The sequence below is a fragment of the Scyliorhinus torazame genome, chromosome 18 (assembly GCF_047496885.1).
Source record: "Scyliorhinus torazame isolate Kashiwa2021f chromosome 18, sScyTor2.1, whole genome shotgun sequence".
Taxonomy (NCBI): Eukaryota; Metazoa; Chordata; class Chondrichthyes; order Carcharhiniformes; family Scyliorhinidae; genus Scyliorhinus; species Scyliorhinus torazame.
Window position 1 is genome coordinate 36769541 of NC_092724.1, and position 16386 is coordinate 36785926.

A 16386-nucleotide genomic window follows, 5' to 3' on the forward strand; every position below is an offset into this window, starting at 1 on the left:
AAGACCATTTCCAGTAAGAAAAAGTTCAACCACCTCCATCTGATCTTAAATGGCATCATTATCATCAAATTCACCACCAGCAACTTTGTGAGAGGCAGCACAGTGGCACAATGGTTAGCACTATTGCTTCACAGAGCCAGGGTCCCCGGTTCCATTCCCGGCTTGGGTCACTGTCTGTGCAGAGTCTTCACGTTCTCCCCGTGGCGGCGTGGGTTTCCTTCGGGTGCTCCAGTTTCCTCCCACAAGTCCCAAAAGACGTGCTGTTAGGTGGACATTTTGAATTCTCCCTCCGTGTACCTGAACAGGCGCCGGAATGTGGCGACTCGGGGCTTTTCACAGTAACTTCATTGCACTGTTAGTGTAAGCCTACTTGTGGCAACAAAGATTATTATTATCAGTAATGAGCTTAACTGGACGGATACTGGGTACTCTACGATGAGTGGCTCACCTCTTAACCCCTCACAACATCTCTGTTACCTACAAGGCTCAAGTCAGGAACCTAGTGAAATACTCACCACACAGCTGGATAGGTGCAGCTGTAACAACACTCAAAAAAGCTCTACTCCATCCAGGTCAAGGCAGTTTGTTTAATCAGTGCACTACTGGTAGTTAATATCTACTTTCTCCTATACCAGCACATCTTGCAATATGTAAGTCTGCAGGGTGCAGTGCTGTAAATCTTCAAGTTTACTTTCAGGAAGATCATTGGCACACTATTACCTCCGGGTTTCTCTCCAAGTCATACCAGCATTCCTCAGAATCCATAGAATCCCTACTGTGCAGAAGGAGGCCATTCAGCCCATTAAGTCTGCACCAACCCTCTAATAGAACCCTCTACCTAGGCCCACTCCCGTGCCCTATCCCCGAAACCCCACGCACTGATCATGGTCAACCCACACAACCTGCACATCTTTGGACTCTAAGGAGCAATTTTTGCATGGTCGATGCACCTAACCTGCACAGCTTGGACTGTGGGAGGAAACCAGAGCACCCGGAGGAAACCCACGCAAACACGAGTAGAACATGCAACCTCCGCACAGTCAGTCACCCAAGGCCAAAATTGAACCTGAGTCCCTGGCGCTGTGGGACAGCACTGTGCCACCCTGCCACCCATCATCTGGAATTCCCTACTTAGCACCCTTGGAGGAATAGGACCACCACACAAACTGCTAAGGATGAAGAAAATAGTGAATTGTAAACTTTCTCTGCAATCTTATTACCACGTGTGCTGCACAATGCCAGGAAGGGCCATTCAAATTGTATTTACAACATTGAGGTAGATTTCTGTTTTCCATCTAACTTCACTCTACTTCTGTAACTGGAATGGTAATTTAATGGTGTAGGCCATCTGCGTCACCAGACTGGGGCCCATGCAGTGAAGATAAAAATCTACCCCAATATTAAATAGCATTGTATGGGACGATGAGCTGCTTTCACATTCTACTAGAGGCAGATAAACAGTAAGTTGTCTACATATCGGGCAGAATTTTACATTCCCCAGTTGGCGAGTTCGTAGGCCGGAGTAGCTATAAAAGTTGTTGAATGGCCATCCCACCAAGTTCCCAACCGCCCTGGCCTCTGCGCAAGTTTATTCTGGATTGGATTTGTTTATTGTCACGTGTACCAAGGTCGAGTGGGGCGGGTGAGTTCTAGACCTGCCCGCCCAACCTTGCCCCAGTTGAAGCTCTTTAGTGGATAATTATTGACCACTTAAGGGCCGTTTCCCACCCAACCTCAATTTTCAGACTGGCAGGAGGAGTGCAGTGCAGGAGAGAGGCCCAAAAAGTGACCCTGCTCAGTACTTTGGAGGGGAGAGTGGACCCTGCTCAGTATTTAGGAGGGGAGAGTGGGGTGGGACGCCTCCATCAGCAGCCTCCTTTTAATATTGGGCACACCCACAAAAGGACTGGCCCCTGCGGACCCTCCCCCACCCTGTGGCCTCGCCACCAACACCCTGCAATCCTCTGCCAACTCCCCTCGGGCCTCACCTCACCACTCCACCCTGAGATGCCAAAATTTACCTGATCCTGGAATCCAGGGACTTAAGGCTCTGAGGACTGTTTGTTGTCCTAGCCCTGTCCAGTGAAGCTTCTGGTACTGCAAGGGCTAGAGATCTGCCAACCAATCAAATTGGCCGGTAGCTCTCTGACGTGGGAGTTCCTCCCAAATGAGGAGCGGACATCCTACCTCCAGCCAATTAACGCTTGTCAGAGCGTTTAATGGCTGCAGGGAACACAGCATCAGCAGGAGCGTATACTTCACCAACTTCTTGAATGACAGGAAAGGAAACACCACCAGCCTAAAAATCCTGGCCATAAACTTGGTACGACTGTTGCCTTTGCAAATATTGATGTATTGACTCACATAGAAGCCCCAATTTTAAATTGGACAGGAAATTGGATGAACAGAGGAAAAGCAATGACGACTGTTCTTTTTCTGCCTCTTCTCATTCATCATCACCTAAAGAATGATCAATGCCTGAAAATTAAAAGAATGAGCAGCAAAAACTCTGGGATAATTCAAGAGGAAAGGCTGTGATGAAAAGTCATGGTTTTCTATGTTGTAGGAGAGCTAATGGAGCACATGGGGCGGGGTTTACCGAGCAACACGCCGCATGTTTCGCGGTAGCGGTAGGACGCACGCCATTGGCCGACAGCAGAATCTTCTGGTCCCGCCGTTGTCACCAGGGTTTCCTGTTGACTGCCCCCCTCGCCACCAGGAAGCCCACAGCGGGGATGCGAACGAAAGATCCCACCGGCATGAACGCCTGGAAATTTTGCCTATTGTCTCCCTCTGACTTAGCTTCGACTGGTCAGCTGCACTTTACCATTATCAAATGACCCATAGCCAATGACAGTTTATTGTTGCCTAATGAATACACAACAAATAATTGCTGGAGACTAATTTTGGGAATTGTAGGAGGAAGAGAAATGGTCCAAAACGTTTCACAGTAGCCTAAAGAAGTATTCCCACTCCAAGTTATCTCCCTGGTCAAGATCGCAATACCCTCTTCATGAAGCATTTTTATAAATGACATAGCTTAAACAACAGATTAACAAGCACGGGCAGCACAGTAGCACAGTGGTTAGCACAGTTGCTTCACAGCTCCAGGGTCCCAGGTTCGTTTCCTTGCTTGGGTCACTGTCTTGCGGAGTCTGCACGTTCTCCCCGTGTCTGCGTGGGTTTCCTCCGGGTGCTCCGGTTTCCTCCCACATTCCAAAGATGTACAGGTTAGGTGGATTGGCCATGTAAATTGCCCCTAGTGTCCCAAAAAAAAGGTTAAGTGGGGTTATGGGGATACGGTGGCGGTGTGGGGATAGGGTGGAGGTGTAGGCTTAGGTAGGGTGATCTTTCCAAGGGCTGGTGCAGACTCGATGGGCCAAATGGTCTCCTTCTGCACTGTAAATTCTGTGACTGTGAAAACAATGTTATCCGAGACTTATCCTTCAGGAAGTAATTGCCATTTCTAAGACATTGCTCAACGGTGCTGTATTTTCAAAATATTAATAACCGGTTTGTTGTTGATGCAAAACCAAAGGACCACGCCGTGAATAATTGATTTAATTTCATTGTTTTTCATAAAGATTTGGCCTTTCCTGCGTTCTTGATAGGAATTGATCAAATGAAGTTGAGAGAAAAAGTGACGAGCAGAAAGATGGACAGCAAATGGGGGGGCAAGACAGAATCCATCAATATGACCCTAAACGTTCAGCAGGCAGGATACACCCGAGATGCACTGGCAAAAGCACTCTACGCACGAGTATTTGATTATTTAGTAGACGTAAGTATTTCTCAAATGTCCAATTCTGACCAGGTCCATCTTCTCTAGATTGGAACAAGAAAAGGGATAAATCGAGCAGTCTTCAAGAGGATAGAAGTCTGTTCCTAGACATCATAAGCAGCCAACGTACAGATGCTTCAGACTTGGGTTACTTCATCACAACGTGAATTATAACACTGTGTTTGGATTACAATCTGTTCCAATATTTTATGTACACAAATAAATAATTAATGCATCAGTTAAACAATAGTATTATGTTTCACGTAGGGCGGGATTCTCCATTTCCCAACCCCGTGTTTTTCGGCAGTGCGCCACTCGCTGGGATTCTGTCTTCCCGCCGCTTGTCAGTGAAATTTCCCATTGAAGCCACCCCACACTGCTGGGAAACTCGCTACCAGGGTTGTGCTGCTGGCAGGAACAGTGAATCGCAACGACCAGAGAATTCCGGCCACAGTTGGAACTGAACCGTATTGGATTATTTTTTTTGTTGAAAAATATTTTATTGGAGGAATATTCTAATATATACAGAACAGAAACAAGGAAACAGCAACAGTTAATCATGCACAATTACCACTATTCTCCCATACCATCCCCTCCTTTAACACCCAGCACCCTCCCCAAAGCCAAATAAAACTTAAAGCACCCCTCCCATCGCTGACGTGTTAACATCCCTTAAAGAAGTCAACGATCACCCTCCACCTTGTGGAGAATCCTTTCACTGCCCCACTTATGCCAAACTTGATTTTTTTTCTCGATGGAGGAACTCTGCCAAGTTGCACACCCATGCCCCTACTTCCGGCGGCTCCGAGGACCGCTGGCATAACAAGAGCCCCGATCAGGGAGGCAAAGGCTATCTTTCTTTTTAAGAAATTTAGAGTACCCAATTTAATTTTTTTCTAATTAAGGGGCAATTCAGCATGGCCAATCCAGCTTGCCTGCACATCTTTGGGTTGTGGGGGCGAAACCCACGCAAACACGGTGAGAATGTGCAAACTCCACACGGACAGTGACCCAGAGCCGGGATCGAACCTGGGACCTTGGCGCCATGAGGCAGCAGTGCTAACCACTGTGCACCGTGCTGCCCCAAGCAAAGGTTATCTTTACTGGATTATTAAACACACAATTTGTACGGGACAGAAAAAATGGATACTGATTGTAATCAGAAGCAGGAGGAACATGGGAATATGAATAGGCCCTTCAGCCCCTTGAGGCTGTTCTCCAATTCACTTAGATCATGGCTGATCTGAACCTCAGCTCCATTTACCCCCTGTGTTCTATTTCTTTTCCCAGCCTTACCAAACAAAAATTGATTCAACATTTTAATTGACTGAGAATCGCAGCTTGTAGGGAGAGAAAATTCAAAACTCCCACTACCATTTGAGTGAAAAAGTGTTCCCTGATAAGACTCCCAAATGAGCCAGATCTCATTTTAAAATGACATGCCCTTATTCTGGAATCCTCCACCAAAGGAAATAGTTTCTCCGTATGTGCCCTGATTTTAGTTGCTTTAAATACTTCGATTGCACCACCCCTCCATTGTCTAAACTAAGGGAATGCACGTCAAATTTATGCAACCAGTCCTTGTAATTTAACTCTGTAAGCCTTGGAAAATTCTCGGATATCTGTACTCTATTCCTTCCAAAGCCAATCCATCATTCCAGAGGTTCGGGGTCCAAAATTGAAAGCTGTCCTCCACATGGGCTCTGGGCAAAGCTCTGTACAATGGAAGCATCTCCTCCTCACTGTTGAATTCCAAGTCGCTGGGGACAAAGGCCAACATAGCATCAGGTTTTCTAATTACTCGCTGTACCCATACTCGATGTTTTGTGATCTCTATACATGGACAGCAGAATCCCTTTTCTCTTTCACAGCCTTTTGTCTTCTATCATGCAGAAGATATTCCACTTCCTGTCTTTCTTGGATCTAAAGTGGGTGACCTTTCATTTTCCCACATTGACTTGCAACTTTCATAATATTTCCTGCTCAACCGGTCTGTTCATGGCGCTTTGTGCTTTTCTGATTCCATTCACATGATTGTGCCTTCCAAGCAGTTGTTTTGCATTAAAGATTTACCGGAAAGAATCCAGAAGCAGGAATTCAAGGAGTCCCAGTTTTGCCACAGGACTTCCACTTGTCCATCTGCCCTGGCTCTGAATCTTTAATTCATTGTATGATAGATTTAGGTGCCAATACTGTTCGTGATGCTTCTACAGTACCTAAAACTGGTACTGGGTCACTCTGGCTTATATAGCGGCAGATCTCGATCTCTGTCCTTGCCTCGTCCAGCAATGGTATGTTCCTCCTTGAATAGCAGTCAATCCCCAATCTGACATTTTAAGGAGCTTTTATGATCATTTTACAGCCAGTGCAGCTGAATCATGGAAGTGGATGTGACATTGACCATACCCTGGGTGGAATTTCCCAAGGAATTTGGCATGGTGCCACCTCTGCTTCGACATGTGATGTTTCAGTGAAGGGCTGAGTGGATGAAGGATGCATCCACCACCCTCCCTCTCTGGAATATCGCAACCCAGACAGAAAAAATAGGAATCTACCAGAAATTGCATGGTTCTGCCCAAAGTTTCTTCCCCCACCCCAACACCTAGATAATGCCAATTTCACAGAATCCCTACAGTGCAGAAGGAGGCCATATGGCCCATCGAGTCCACACCAACCCATGACTACTCCCCAGTCCACCCTGCCCAATCCCCATATCCTAACCTGCACATCGCTGGACACTAAGGGGCAATTTAGCATGGCAAATCCACCTAACCCGCACCTCTTTGGACTGTGGGTGGAAACCGGAGCACCCGGAGGAAACACACGCAGACATGGGGAGAACCTGCAAACTCCACACAGTCACCCAAGACCCAAATTGAACCCGCGTCTCCGGCGCTGTGAGGCAGCAGCGCTAACAACTGTGCCACTGTGCCGCCCCAGTTTTGTGCCTAAAACGTAAACATCTGGGGCTGGATTCACTGTTGGCCGACGCGGAAATCGGGAAACACGATTGGGCAGAGAATCGGTTCCGATGCCAAAAACATGGCGAGCGCTGATTTGATGCCAAATCACAATTCCCCATGACCTCAACAGTGGAGTCAATGCGTTCCGGAATGCACGTACAGTAAACACCATTTGCACATCATTAGGGGGCCCGTCCCTGTATTCTCCGCGGCCTCCGAGATTCTCCGCCTCTGATGGGCTGAGTTCCCGTCGACACAGTTCACTTGTGCTTTCAAAAATCGCGAAACCGGCATTGTTGCTGCTGAGGGAGTGAGAGTGGGTACGAAAAGTGTCCAACATCGCCAAAGGTTACTGACATTTGTGCCGCTGGCTGAGGGGATTCTACCAGGGCCGGGGGGAGTAGCGGGGGGTGGCCAGGTGGGGGGTGGACGGTCATGGAACACCATTGCCGGAGCCGGCAAGGCAGCCATGCAACTGCGCACACACTAGCAGCCCATTGTGCACTTAGTGCCACGGGTCGTATAGGTGTCCCCCCAGTGCCCTCTGACCCCAGTCGACCCATCAGCTGTATGGGCATCCTCCAGCTCAACCAGTGCCATCTTCTTGGCTGGGATGGTGAGTGTGGGGATTGCAATGTGTATGTGCAGCTGCAAATTGTCAGCCTCCCGAGTGTCAGTCACAGATCAGGCGAATCCTGCACTGTTTTTCATTGGAATCGATTGTGTTCCACGGGGAGCCGGTGCTAGCCCCTCCACAGTAGCGTCAACCACGCGTGGTGGCTGCGGACTGTGTCCAGCGCCGCCACAGTAAGAGGGGGATGGGAGCTGTTCTGCTGGTCGGGGGGGGGGGCTTCGGCGGGGGCTGGGGGGACTCATGGGGGATGGTCTGGGGGTGGCATGGGGGGTACAGAGGTCACTATCTGGCAGGCCGAATCCGCGTGCGGCCGGCGCCATGTTGCACGGTGCGACCGCTGCAGGTCGTCGCCGTGCGCATGCGAGTCCACGGACCCAGCAATTCATTTTTACTCTTTATTTCATCAATACATCCTTTTTTGTTACACATTGATTTCATTCCTTCTGTTTAGGCTGTTAACAAGGCTATGCAGAAGCCACATGAGGAATACAGTGTCGGAGTGCTGGATATTTATGGCTTTGAGATTTTTCGGGTAATGTATAAAAATTAACTTCTCTCTCAAATTTGCACTAAAGAACTGGGTTTGATTTCAGGATGAAATTTTGCAAATATGAATGAAATTTGAAAAGTAATTTCAGACAGAATTCACGTTTAGTTTTGCTGTAAGGATGAACCTTCAAAGCAGCACCAACCACTGAAAAGCAAGCATTAATTTTGTGCAAACATAGTAGGTTGTATTGATGCATTGTAATGTATCAGCAGCAACATGATTTAAATTGGAGGGCCATCTTTAACACTGCCCACCCAACAGAATTCAGATAGGTGAGCAGTTAAAATTATCATTCGGACTTTCCCAGCAAGATCCTACTTTATCCTGCTCTTCTAACCAGGCAAGAAAGGAACTCATTAGAAACAAGTGGAACCCTCCGTCATGATATTCAGGTAAACATCATGGTACAAACATACATACACACTGATGGACAGATCAACGGACCAATCAACACACACAACACCACAGCCAATCACAGGCAAGAGCATACACACTACAAAACAGGGAACACGACACTTCCGGCTCATTCCAGCAGGAGACAGCTCAGAGCACAGAGCTCACAGCAAGCCACTCAGACATCCACCATGTGCTGAGTGCCACTCCAAGATAGTGCTAGGAATAGGTCCACAGATCAAGGGTTATGATCGAACCTCAGTAACCAGTTTACCACTGTAAATATATGTTAGTAATAAAACTGAGTTGTACCATTCGCAACCGTGTTGGTTCGTCTGTGTAGCAGAGCATCCAACACATCACCCTCCTTCGAAGTTACGGCTTGAGTTCCAATTACATTATCAAAGCCTGACTGATACTATATCCAGAGACAGACACAGCCAATTTGTTGGGCATGGTTTAACAAAAAAATGTATGTGTTATTTTGGGCACTATTAGCAGGGTGTTTCTTGATGCGATCATATTGGCGAGATCGCGGCCCATATTTAATGGTACTTAGTGCTGTAAATGAGCCCCCACGAGCTTCTCGCCATTACTGGCTGTCTCGTCGTCGGATTTGCTGGCCTCGCCCATCAGCGTCTCGCTGCTAACAAGGGGAAACTGCTTTTTAACGCTCCATCATCACTCACTCCCAGTCAACACACAATCATAGCAACGGCAGACTTGCTCCTCGCTTTGGGCATGCTAACCTGGCCAGGCTTCTCGGCGCTGTGGATGCGAGATGGGACATCCTGTTCCTCCGAGGAGGACGGAGGGCCAGTAGCAGGGTAACCAACACCGCCTGGGTGACAGTGGCGCCGGCTGTCAGTGCGGGCAGCATGACAAGGAGGACCACCTTCCAATGTAGGAAGAAGACCAACGACCTCCATTGAGCTGCAACGGTAAGTTGCCACCTTTCTCTTGGCATCAGTTGTGTCTGCCACCCCTCAAATTCCCACCCCGCTGCCCCAAATCACTGGCTGACACCTCGCACCCTCCCACATTCAATCTTCATCCTTGCTCCTCAGAATCCATTGGCACACACAAGCATAAACTCTTCTTGTCCAGGTGCGGCGCACACACATACCACCTGCTGTAGACCCCCTTGACCCATAAAGCGTGTGGCTCACAATGCCTTCTTTTTGTCCCCACAGGAGAAGATAGCCCATAATAAACAGGAAAGGGCCAATTGCCGGAGGTGAGGGGGGGGGGGGGGAGTACCAGAGATTTGAGTCTTCATCCCCTATGAGGAACAGGCCCTGGAAATCGCGGGGGTGACCACGGAGAGAGCAGTCACTGGCAGCAAGAGTCACCTGAGGAAGGAGCAGCGCTCCGAAAGCTAGTGACATCGAAACAAACCTGTTGGACTTTAACCTGGTGTTGTAAGACTTCTTACTGTGCTCAACCCAGTTCAACGCCGGCATCTCCACACCATGACTGGCAGCAAGGTTAGCCTGCGCTGCAGAGGTGAGAATCCACTGCTCCTTCACCCAGATGATCTCTCAAGTGAGTTGTTCATGTCAAAATGGTCCTTCCCTCTCACTGACCATGTGTCCATTATCTTGCAGGATCTCCATGTGATGGGGCCAGGCCATCTAGAGTCGTTCTGCCCTAACGCCGAAGTAAACACCTCGGAGGAGAGCTCCGAGGAGACCACCATCGATACGTCACAGCTACCATCCCCGCCTTCCACCAACGCAGAGACACACACCTCAGAGGGTGACATTAGTGGACAGGCTTCTGGGGCATAATCTGGTGAGCACCACTCAGTTGCTGATGCACATCAGGTGGAGACGGAAACATCTAAGGGAGACAGCAGTCCAGGCTTGCTGGATCCCAGGACTCAGCTGAGTCCCAGCCAATTGCCAAACCTCTGGACAAGGTTATCCCAGAGCTTATGCAAATGATAGGACACAACCGTGAGATTCATGAGGGGAATGTCAATGACATTCCAGAGAGTGCGTAGCCGATTGGAGGAGTCCAAAAGGCTATGGGCGCAGACAATGAGTAGCACCGAGGCCAACATTGCTGAGGTGGCAGCCGCAGTGGAAAGCCTGGAGCATAACGTCAACATCGTGAGTGGTGTTGCCCAATGCATGGCTCAGTCTGTGACGACCATGGCTGAGGGCTTCACCATCATGTCCCTCGTCCCAGTCGATGAGGAACATGTCCCAGATGCAGGTGGACATTGGCAAGGCACTGAAGAGTATGGCTCTATCACTTACGAACATCACAGAGGGTGTCGACACCATGGTGCAGACAATGGGGATCGGCCAGGCAGAGCCAGATACCGCAGAGGCCGCTGAAGCTCACTCCAGCTGCCCCTCGGTCCCATGGAGACCCCCCAGGCCCTATAGACATTATCAGGCAGAAGGGAGCACCAGAGGCCAACCCGGGGCCTGCCACCAAGGAGACGACGCCGGTTTTCAGTTCTTCCGAATCTGCCCCCTCCAGACACTGGCACATCTCAAGGGCAACAGGAAGAACAGGGTGGCATGGCAATGCCAGTGACACCGGTAAGTCGTCGTTTCCCCCCCCTCTCTCCCCCGGCTCCAGGCCTTCCAGAGGACATTCTCCAAAGACCACTGGGCGAGGAAAGCAGTCTCCACATCTGATGTGCATCCCGGGGACGCACCTAGAAGTAGCAGTAGACTACGAAAGATCAAGAAGAGGGAGGATCACGGAGTGGCCTCTGAGGAGGTGGGAGGTTGGGGGAAGGGGCACTATCTGTAGCTACGGCTAATGGAAATGTCAAATGTTCATTATTGAAACATGTTACACCTGATACATGTGAAACCTCTGTCACATTAATCTTCACTGCGGGCCTGCCTGCAGCCCCACCCCATGTTGCCGTTGGCTGCCCCTGCTCCCAAGGGCACATTGGTCCCAGATCAAACACCTCCAATGCAGGCCCATTCAGAGGATGGGTATCAGCAGAGAGACAGGAGTCAGACTTTGGCATAAACTGAGGAGCACCGGATCTAACCTCACAGCAGGTTATCATCATTCTCCTGCCTTGTACATTGACCAGCTGACACTTCCGACATAGGCCCATCACCCTGGGGTGCTGTTACACAGATCCTTGGAAGGTGGAGCAGAGTAGGCAGGTGAGAGTGTGGGAGCTGGGTGTGGGAGGGTCGGAGAATGGAGTGGGGGGGGAGGAAAATGTGTGGGAAGGAGTAATGGGAGAGGGGGGATTGGGGGACTGGAGGGATTGGGGGAAGGAGGGATTGGGGGAAGGAGGGATTGGGAGTGAAGGGCAAGGAGTAATGGAAGAGGGGAGATTGGGGGAAGGAGGGATTGGGAGTGAGGGGGAAGGAGTAATGGAAGAGGGGAGATTGTGGGAACGAGGGATTGGAGGACTGGAGGGATTGGGGGAAGGAGGGATTGGGAGTGAGGGGGAAGGAGAAATGGGGGATGGGGTGAGTTGACGGACAAAGCCTTGTCCTATGAGAATCTGGTGAGGGTGAGGGCCTCCCTGGTCCTCCGGGCATGCCGGACCCTTGCCGCCGCCTATCCTCCATCCCCCGGCACCTCCTGCGGCTCCTACCCAGGCTCGTCTTCCAGCCCCTCCTGGTCCAACTCCTCCTCCGTCCGGCTCCTCCTCCCCACATGAGGCCGCATGTCCCTCCTCCTTCTCCAGCAAGTTGCCCCGTTGCTGTGTCAGGCTCTACAGGTCACAGCAAACCACCACAAAGCGGAAGACCGTCGGGTGGGTATACTGCAGTGCACCATGAGCTTCGTTATATCGGGTCTCTGCCTCGATCTCCGGCCTCCGCACTGGTGTCATCAACTAGGACCTCAGCGGGTAGTCCTTATCTCCCAAGAGCCAACCCAACAACCTGGACTGCTTCTCGAAGATGCTGGGGATCGCCGAGTGTCCCAGGATGTAGCTGTCAAACACGCTCCCTAAGAAGTGTGCACACACGTGCATGATCTGGAGGCTGTCATCGTACACAAACTTAACTCTTTCCGATTAATAAAGGGCACTCCTTGATGCCCGGGTGCACGCAAAGTGACAAGAATGTCATCAATTACCCCCTGGACATGGGGCATTCTGACTTTGGCGGAGAATCCTGCAACTGGGCATCTTGGTGGGCCTGGTCCAGCTCAAAGTTGATAAAACCGATGCCTGTGCATACAGGGCATCCATAACCTCACGGATGGACTTGTGGGCTGTAGCTTGGAAAATGCCGCAAAAGTCCTCACTCGAGCCCATAAAGGTTCAGTGCTGCGGTGACCTTCCCGACCACTGGGAGGCTGTGTCCTCCGCCTCCTCCATGGGGTGCCAAGTCCGTGAGGACATGGTACAGGTGTCGTTCTGTCTCTTTGTAGAGACAGCGTCTTCTGTGGCACATGCTGTCTGTTATCTCATCGACAGACCAACGATGCCTGCCTCTGGGTTCCACCTCAGCTTGATGGCCAGCCCGGTCTTCAGGGTGTTTGGTGGCCCCCTACACATGGGGTGCCGCCTCCAGCCTGCGTCAATGCTGCTGCCGCCTTCTCTGGATGTGGCCACTTGGGTTGCCACCAGCATCATAAGGGTAGTCTCTGCGGGACCAACATAACCAGCCATATTTTGTATATCTGTAAGAAATTGGAGAAGGATAGAGACCCACAATCAGTTAGGGTTTGCTCCCCAGGACCCTCAAATCCCCCCGAGCCTTCCCCAACATTACGTGTCCCGCCGTCTCTCAGAGTGCCATCCACCAAGCATGTTCTGCTGGAAAATCTCACTCTGCACACTCACCCCAGGCCATAGCAGGAGGCCCTAGACCCCAGGCCCCTGTTGGGGACATTCGGGAGAACGTGCTCAGGTGCCCTCCCCTGATCCACACACTTACCCTATGGCCATGCGGCTATCTCCAGTGCTGAAGCCCAGCTCTACAGTGTTTGATTGTTGGCTGAAGCTTCAAGAGTTCTGGCAAACTGTTCAGGCTTCAAAGTTTGATTGAAATGCAATGCAATAATCATCATCTGCGACATGGCACGTGTACCCACGAATATCCACATGAAAGCTGTGAAATCCCATAACTAACAAGGTCATTTCCTCATTAACTGTGAAGCTAGAGGCTGCCCATAGCCTCGGGAGTTAAAGTGGCCTTCAACATAGAACCAAGACCCGGGCTCTTCCTGGAAATGTGCGGTAGGACAGATTGGCAGCTGCTGTAGTTGCCCCTGTTATGGGTATCCACAATATTTAAAGATGGCTTGAAGGCTTCACAGATCAAAAGCCGCCCCCCCGACCAAGCCCAACCCCGCTGAGGATTACCCCAACCTCCTGAGCACTGAGGCAGCAGCTCCAGTGCCCTTGATCTGCCTGCTGGAAAACGGAAATCTCACCTCCTCAGTTCTCCTCAGCAGCCATTGCATCAGCTTCACGTTGTTAAAAAGGAATACTAAACGATGCCCACATGATTTCTCACTGGGGAGCCGGTTCATTCCCGGGGGGCCGTTGCATTTGACTTCAATCTCGCTAATGGAAATTAATGCAAATTGGGGTTGATGATATGCTCACTATATTTGGGCGTGATCCGGAACTCGCCATCGAGTGTGGGCCGGTTAGATAAACTGATTTGTGTCTGGCGTCAATCTCGATTTTGGCCTTTCCTGCTATTTAACCGGTGTGCCCAGATTGCGCCGGGTGCAACGCGGTGACTAAATCGCACCCAATGTTGCTTTCCTGCTCGGCCAACCTAGCAGGAAAGTTTAGGCTCCAAAAGTAAAATTTAGTCCTCTCCGACTCTGGGCTACTTTCCTCCCCAAACCACAAGGCTCTTTTGTAAGGCCTTACCGGATGCTGGTGCTCAGAATATTGCCTGTGTGACATGTCTCTCCCACCCATTAATTAGCAGCTTACTGTCGGTTCCACTGATGGGCTATTTGCAGATGAAGCCTGAGAGTTCAAATTGCCTCAGCCGCACATTGCTGAGTTTAGGATAGTTTGCCCATCAACGGCATCTGGGTCCATGGTTACAGCTCTAGGTTTTTCCCAAAAAATTCCTTCTAATGTAAATGCTTTAGCGACAATTCCTGTAAAGAGTTTCTATTGTTATAAAGTCATCTCTGTGTCTTTTATTCTCTATAGCTGAGGTCTAGCAGTACATTCCAATTACAAACAAAATTTCTTACTGCAGGAAATATAAGATGTTCATGGTGTCTGCTGTCAATTATGAAGGCAGAATGTATTCGCAGAGCAAGAAGTACTTTGTACAGATTTATGCTTATAAGTGTAATTGTGAAAATAAATTGTTGAGTACTAGAACATTTATGATTTTACCTTTGAATTTGAAGTAATAGCCAGAACGATAACATGTACGCATACTTGGATTTCAATATTTGCATTTTATTTCATGAGATTTGCTACACCTCCAGGCTGCCCAATACTCTCATAGCCATCAAGTGGGAGGCCTGTCGGGATTGTTTGTGGGCACCCAGTGGATTGGATCTCTCATTGTCAGGCACTCAAGGGCCCAGTATGGGATGTGGAGGGTGGGTGGGGGGGTTTGGAGGAGGGAGGCCCTGTTGAAAGCCACTTCCCTTCCCTTTCTTCCAAATGCTCTGCCACCGCCCCTCCCTCGACCAGCAAACCCCATCCCCACCCTGACTCACCTGTGGTCTGGGGTCCCTTAATGAACCTGGGCCTCTTGTGTGTGCGTTGCCAGCAAATGTCACTGCTCCCTTGCTGGTTCGGACAGTGATGAGGTACTCTAGGGAAGCAGGATTTCCGTTCCCATGGTCCTTGATCCCAGGGAAGGCCCGTCTGCCACTTAAGTGCCTGACTGCCTCCTAACATGATGGGCCATCCCCAATGGAGGCGAAGTGGAGCTCTCCAACCAGCAGGCAAGACCCCCATCACCTGGATTAAATTTCACCCTTCATTTCTAGGTGGTTTTGTTGTAGTAACAGTTGTTTCCATTTGAATCAAAATCAAGATGATATCATTCTTACGATGTGTTATACTTTCCTTCCTCCTCACAGAAAAATGGGTTTGAACAGTTCTGCATTAATTTTGTAAATGAGAAGCTGCAACAGATTTTCATTCAGTTAACTCTCAAAGCTGAACAGGTAAGAGAATTAGAGCATTTAAAGTTGAATAATCCTTCCTGACACCAGGAAGTAGGCTTTGTAGACTTGACTATATTAACAGCAAGTCTTTATTAACAACTCATTGTTGCGTGGCACATGATATTGTCTATCGTGATCTCACAACACATGAAGGTACATGCCCTGAACTGTTATCCTTTCATATTTACATTTATCCTCATTTCTCCCTTGATTTGTAATCCATTATTGACTCGTTTTTGCATTGATCCAGTATTTAAACTGGAGGCATTAGTTACTCAAGTGTATGATTTTAAACATATTCTGTCTTGCTTCTTCCAAGATTTGCAATAATTTTTGTTCTGTACTGTACCTGTCTTGCATTGTTTACTGTTCCTTTTTAATTTTTGTTCTAATATGTTATTTGTAAAAGTTGCAAAATGAAATAAAAATATGTGTTTTGTAAAAAAACTCATAACCATGTACAGTAGAGGGTACAGGTATGGAATTGGCCCTATCCTAGATTTTTCTGGTAAAGACCGATGGATCTCTGTTCAACTTTAGACTGACCCTCGCTCTGGGTTATGTGCCTTCTTACATCGCTGTTGGGGTGGTATTGTACTCAGTCCCACATAGCTGTCTGTACCAGACCTTTATATTCCAAAAATAAGAAACAATAGCAGTCCGCCAGTCAGTGCCACTTTAACTGACACAGTGGTTAGCACTGCTGCCACAAGGTGCCGAGTTCCCAGGTTCGAGTCTGGCTCTGGGTCACTGTCCGTGTGGAGTTTGCACATTCTCCCTGTGTTTGCGTGGGTTTCGCCCACACAACCCAAAGATGTGCCGTACCATTCCCGTACCAGCCTCCCCGAACAGGCACCGGAATGTGGCGACTGGTTTGTTATGTTGTAGGTGTAACATAAGCGGCTTCCTTGTGGTGCACTTAACAAAGGAAGGTTCAGACGTGGAGATAACTTCAACA

At 49.3% G+C, this 16386-nt stretch overlaps 1 protein-coding gene across 2 annotated transcripts in view; it reads left to right on the forward strand.

The window, feature by feature from the left end:
• Positions 1–16386, forward strand: part of myo1f (myosin IF) — a 220602-nt gene that overhangs the window by 108556 nt on the left and 95660 nt on the right. For both annotated transcript variants that reach the window (XM_072482569.1, XM_072482568.1), the window contains exons 10-12: positions 3585–3781; positions 7830–7910; positions 15342–15428. In XM_072482569.1, coding sequence (XP_072338670.1) covers positions 3585–3781; positions 7830–7910; positions 15342–15428 — 365 coding nt within the window. The remainder of the gene's footprint in view (positions 1–3584; positions 3782–7829; positions 7911–15341; positions 15429–16386) is intronic.